The following is a 3,566-nucleotide window of genomic DNA, read 5'->3' as shown; positions in this document are numbered from 1 at the left end:
CTGGCTTTACAGAGGGGAAAACCGAATCCCAGGAGACTAAGTGACTTGCCCAGAAACACACAACATTCCAATGGGAGATGCAGGCCCAGAGTATGTCCTGTAGCTCCAGTCTGGAGCTCACACCATGACCTCTTGGATCCTCTCTGGCACAGCCTATTGGTTTTCTAGGACTTGGTGTTCTCCAAGAGACCTTTCATTTCCTAAGGCCTTACTCCTCACTGTGACATAATCCCAGAACGCATCTCTGCTCCTTGGTCAGTGAAGCAATGAGGGTGGACACAAGGACTAGACAAGAGCAGACAGTGAGCTGGCACCTGGCCCACCCTTGCAGAACAGCCCTGCAGATAGATCTCCTTGTTGGCTCTCACCTGGGAACAAGGAGGCTCCTAGGAGGACCTTTCTCTGCCCCTCCACATTTCCACCCTTCACTCTCTGCTGCTTTTGGGAAATGATAGTCCAGAGGTGGTGGGAGAGTACCCAGCCCAAGGGAAGAGGAGATGCTAAAAAACCAGATACTTCTGCAGATTTCCAAGGTTACATCTATTTCCTTTGCCTTCAGCCTGTGCATCAGATCTCTTCTGTCTTTCAGGTTGACAGCAGCTTCTAAGATGTCCCAGCAACACACGCTGCCAGTGACCCTCTCCCCTGCCCTCAGTCAGGAGCTCCTCAAGACTGTTCCTCCTCCAGTCAATACCCAGCAGGAGCAAATGAAACAGCCAACTCCACTGCCTCCCCCATGCCAGAAGGTGCCTGTCGAGCTCCCAGTGGAGGTCCCATCAAAGCAAGAGGAAAAGCACATGACTGCTGTAAAGGGACTGCCTGAGCAAGAATGTGAGCAACAGCAGCAGGAGCCACAGGAGCAGGAGCTTCAGCAACAGCACTGGGAACAGCATGAGGAACATCAGAAAGCAGAAAACCCAGAGCAGCAGCTTAAGCAGGAGAAAGCACAAAGGGATCAGCAGCTAAACGAACAGCTGGAAGAAGAGAAGAAGCTCTTAGACCAGCGACTGGATCAAGAGCTAGTCAAGAGAGATGAGCAACTGGGAATGAAGAAAGAGCAACTGTTGGAGCTCCCAGAGCAGCAGGAGCAGCACCTGAAGCACCTAGAGCAGCAGGAGGGGCAGCTGGAGCTCCCAGAGCAGCAGGAGGGACAGCTGAAGCACCTGGAGCAGCAGGAGGGGCAGCTGAAGCATCTGGAGCAGCAGGAGGGGCAGCTGGAGGTCCCAGAGGAGCAGGTGGGGCAGCTGAAGTACCTGGAACAGCAGGAGGGGCAGCTGAAGCACCTGGATCAGCAGGAGGGGCAGCTGAAGCACCTGGATCAGCAGGAGGGGCAGCTGAAGCACCTGGATCAGCAGGAGGGGCAGCTGGAGCTCCCGGAGCAGCAGGAGGCACAGCTGAAGCACCTGGAGCAGCAGGAGGGGCAGCTGAAGCATCTGGAGCACCAGGAGGGGCAGCTGGAGGTCCCAGAGGAGCAGGTGGGGCAGCTGAAGTACCTGGAACAGCAGGAGGGGCAGCTGAAGCACCTGGATCAGCAGGAGGGGCAGCTGGAGCTCCCAGAGCAGCAGGAGGGACAGCTGAAGCATCTGGAGCAGCAGGAGGGGCAGCTGAAGCATCTGGAGCACCAGAAGGGGCAGCTGGAGGTCCCAGAGGAGCAGGTGGGGCAGCTGAAGTACCTGGAACAGCAGGAGGGGCAGCTGAAGCACCTGGATCAGCAGGAGGGGCAGCTGGAGCTCCCAGAGCAGCAGGAGGGACAGCTGAAGCATCTGGAGCAGCAGGAGGGGCAGCTGAAGCATCTGGAGCACCAGGAGGGGCAGCTGGAGGTCCCAGAGGAGCAGGTGGGGCAGCTGAAGTACCTGGAACAGCAGGAGGGGCAGCTGAAGCACCTGGATCAGCAGGAGGGGCAGCTGAAGCACCTGGATCAGCAGGAGAAGCAGCTGGAGCTCCCAGAGCAGCAGGTGGGGCAGCTGAAGCACCTGGAGCAGCAGGAGGGGCAACTGGAGCACCTGGAGGGGCAGGAGGGGCAGCTGGAGCACCTGGAGCACCAGGAAGGGCAGCTGGGGCTCCCAGAGCAGCAGGTGTGGCAGCTGAAGCAGCTAGAGAAGCAGGAGGGGCAGCCAAAGAACCTGGAGGAGGAGGAGGGGCAGCTGAAGCATCTGGTGCAGCAGGAGGGGCAGCTGGAGCAGCAGGAGGGGCAGGTGGAGCACCTTGAGCAGCAGGTGGGGCAGCTGAAGCACCTAGAGGAGCAGGAGGGGCAGCTGAAGTATCTGGAGCAGCAGCAGGGGCAGCTGGAGGTCCCAGAGCAGCAGGTGGGGCAGCCAAAGCACCTGGAGCAGGAGGAGAAGCAGCTGGAGCTCCCAGAGCAGCAAGAGGGCCAGCTGAAGCACCTGGAGAAGCAGGAGGCACAGCTGGAGCTCCCAGAGCAGCAGGTAGGACAGCCAAAGCACCTGGAGCAGCAGGAAAAGCAGCTAGAGCACCCAGAGCAGAAGGACGGACAACTAAAACATCTGGAGCAGCAAGAGGGGCAGCTGAAGAACCTAGAGCAGCAGAAGGGGCAGCTGGAGCAGCCTGTGTTTGCCCCAGCTCCAGGCCAGGTCCAAGACATTCAACCAGCCCTGCCCACAAAGGGAGAAGTATTGCTTCCTGTAGAGCAGCAGCAGCAGAAGCAGGAGGTGCAGTGGTCACCCAAACATAAATAACCACCCGCAGTGTCCAGAGGCCCTCAGACTGTCTCATACAAGGGAAGAGAGAGCCACTGGCTCCACTTATTTCGGGTCCCCTAGGTGGCCCGTCTCATCTGTGAACTTGACTCTGTCCCTCTACATGTCTCTTTAATGGGGTGGGGGTGGGGGAGAGAGGGAATTATTGTCCAGTGCCACCCTCAATGAGCCCAATCCCAACCTCAGGTGAGCAGAGCCTCTACTTGAGGGACTATTGTTACTATAGGAATCCTTACTTCCCCAGTATTGAAGCTGAATCAGTGAGTGTGTACAATGATACATAATAAATCCTGGAATTCTTGGGATCCTACATTCTCTTTAGCATTTTCTTCTCTCACATCACATAAAAACCTGTGTATGGGTCAATGGCTGCAAGAGACTTCCATGGCCCAATCTGAAAGGAGGACAGACCCTTTTTAAATTTTGGTCCCCAAACCACTCAATAGATCCAACAGTTCCTGAAAAAGAAACAAAGCCCCCCCCCAAAAAAAATCAGCTTCACTTACATACTTGAAAACAACACTTGCCAACCATGAAAAGGGGATACGTTGTTCTGGTTGCATCTCAGTCCAACACTACCTTCCACCACAATACCACACCCAACCCCTGGCAGAGCCCACCCTACACTTCTGCTCCAGACTCAGCTCCTCTTAGGAGGGGGACTGGGAAGATGCTAGGAAAGCTGGGGGGCTCCATCTGGGTTCTAGCCCCTTCCCTGGAAACATTTCCAGGCTCTTCTGCTTGGGTTTTCTCTCTTAGAAAATCTCATGATTTCCAAAAGTCTTATGGTCTGCATGCTTGGCTGAGGAAGACTTTAGCAAAGCAGTAGACGTAGAATTGGGCAAGGTG

At 56.0% G+C, this 3,566-nt stretch overlaps 1 protein-coding gene across 1 annotated transcript; it reads left to right on the top strand.

Moving 5' to 3' along the window:
* The first annotated feature begins 608 nt into the window (after positions 1-608).
* Positions 609-2,696, top strand: IVL (involucrin). The gene is made up of 3 exons (XM_009244076.3): positions 609-1,235; positions 1,446-1,820; positions 1,971-2,696. The coding sequence occupies exons 1-3, from the start codon at positions 609-611 to the stop codon at positions 2,694-2,696; spliced, it is 1,728 nt and encodes a 575-aa protein (XP_009242351.3).
* Positions 2,697-3,566: the final 870 nt, after the last annotated feature.

This window comes from Pongo abelii, chromosome 1 (genome assembly GCF_028885655.2).
Source record: "Pongo abelii isolate AG06213 chromosome 1, NHGRI_mPonAbe1-v2.0_pri, whole genome shotgun sequence".
NCBI classification, from domain to species: Eukaryota; Metazoa; Chordata; class Mammalia; order Primates; family Hominidae; genus Pongo; species Pongo abelii.
This window is presented reverse-complemented; position numbering and strand designations above follow the sequence as displayed.